General features: G+C 54.5%; 1 protein-coding gene across 1 annotated transcript in view; it reads left to right on the top strand.

Moving 5' to 3' along the window:
- The window catches only part of LOC102010123, a 36,069-nt gene extending 35,244 nt beyond the window's left edge, over window positions 1-825 (top strand). The window contains exon 10 of the mRNA XM_013503029.1: window positions 455-825. Within this exon, the coding sequence (XP_013358483.1) occupies window positions 455-715 (261 nt within the window). The 3' untranslated portion in view covers window positions 716-825. The remainder of the gene's footprint in view (window positions 1-454) is intronic.
- Window positions 826-1,826: the final 1,001 nt, after the last annotated feature.

Below are 1,826 nucleotides of genomic sequence, written 5' to 3'. Positions count from 1 at the left end.
GGGCGCTGCACTCACCGGGCCGGGCCGGCAGCTCGGTCCGCGCTGGGCGCAGGGACGCCGCGACGCCGGTCGGCTTTCTCAATGACAACTTGGGCGCGGAGGAGAGCGGCTGCGGGCTCCCCGCGGGCGGCTCCGCGGTATGTGCAGCTTTATGTTTGCATGCGTGGGTCTCTTTTTAAAGAAATAAATAAATATCTCTATTAATATATATTTTTTTCACGGCACTGTCATGCTTTGATTGCATTATGATTGCGTTTGCATCGCTGGCGCCTCTGGGTGTGTGTGTGTGCGTGTGTGCGTGTGTGCGTGTGTGCGTGTGTGTGTGTGTGTGTGTGTGTGTGTCTGTGTGATTTTTTTCCCCTTTAAATCCTGCTGCTCCAGCCGCCGCCGCCGCAGCCTCTGCAAAAAGGAAAGCAAGCATGCGTTCATCTTTTGTCTTTCATTTTACCTTCAGGGTGACATTCAGTGCCAACTGCTCCCTTTTGACCGGCGCCAGTCCCCGCCTGGGCAAAACACATTTGCGAAGCGTGGGGGGAAGGGAAGGCAGCGCCCCCTCGGCCCCGAGCTGGGGGTTTCTGTGCCGCCCAAGCCCGAGCCCCATCTGCACGACCCGCTGCTGCCCGCTACCCACCAGGCCCAGGCCGACACGGGCAGAACCGGCCCGGAGCCTCCGCCCCACCGCCACGCGTGTCCGTGTCCGCGGCCGCGCTGCTGACCTGCGCGGCGGCTGCGCCCGGTGTGTAGGCCTCGCCACCACCCGAGCTATTTTCGTCTCCGGGAGATGTTCTTTAAAGCCTTTTAAAAATGGGGAGGGGGCAGGGAAGAAAAGACAGAAACCAGGAGAGGAAAGTCCAAGGCCCCATTTCAGAGGCTGTAGGGGCGCACCATCAAACTGGGGGAGGGGGCCCGGCCTCCGACCCGCCCGGGGAGTTCGGAAGGGCACAGCCAGCCACCAGCTTTATTTGACTTATTCTACAACCGCAGGAAAACTTTTTTTTTATTTAAAAATACAAAGCTGTTATTGGCAACTAGTCACTGTATTGGTCATTTTTATTATAATGCTGTCCGCGATCTGTAGGAAAGAGCTCAAGGATAATCCTGCGGTTATTTCTGCAAACAGGAAAATATATTTCAGCGGGGGGTGGCCCCAGGACGGATAAAGCACAGATAACTCCTTTCCATCATGTTTACTTTGCGCCGGCTGGGCATTGTCTGGTGTGTTTTATGTAACTTCTGGTCATCACCATATTGTGCATATTCTTCACCATGTGTACGTTCCTGAGAAATAGTATCAAGTCCCAGGTTCGGCAGACCTTCTGCCCTTCTTTATCGCTGATTACCATCTGCAGTAGGGACTGTGCTGAGGAACCCCCCCCCAGGCCAGGGTTGCCCTTGGCCACCACCACCCACTGGTAAAGTCACTGTCCCCTACAGATTCCAGGTTCCTACAGTGACAGCACAGCTGAGGTTGCAAAAATAAATCACTGGCGAGAATGTTGAATCAGAAAAGCAGAGGCGATGGAAAGAAGGCCTCCTAACTCTTCCCAGATCTGCTGCCCTTGGTTTGTACATGGTTTACCTACTTGAGAGGTTGGCTCCGTTGAATGTTGAATGAAAACAGCAAGTAACTTGTTGGGTCTTTTCCCTTCAGAGTCACAGTGCAAGAACCACTAGCAAATCCCAGGAGGAAGGCACTGTAATTACGCAAAGGCCAGACAATCCGAATTGGAGGAGAGCCTGGCTGAACAGACTAAGAGGGTCAGAGGACTATTGACGGTGGCCGCAGCCCAAGACTTGAGCAGTGCCTCCTCCCCACAAGTGGGCAG

Source organism: Chinchilla lanigera, unplaced genomic scaffold (genome assembly GCF_000276665.1).
Source record: "Chinchilla lanigera isolate Chin_1 unplaced genomic scaffold, ChiLan1.0 scaffold00005, whole genome shotgun sequence".
NCBI classification, from domain to species: Eukaryota; Metazoa; Chordata; class Mammalia; order Rodentia; family Chinchillidae; genus Chinchilla; species Chinchilla lanigera.
The sequence above is the reverse complement of the archived record's forward strand: the minus strand, read 5'-3'. Positions and strand labels throughout refer to the sequence as shown.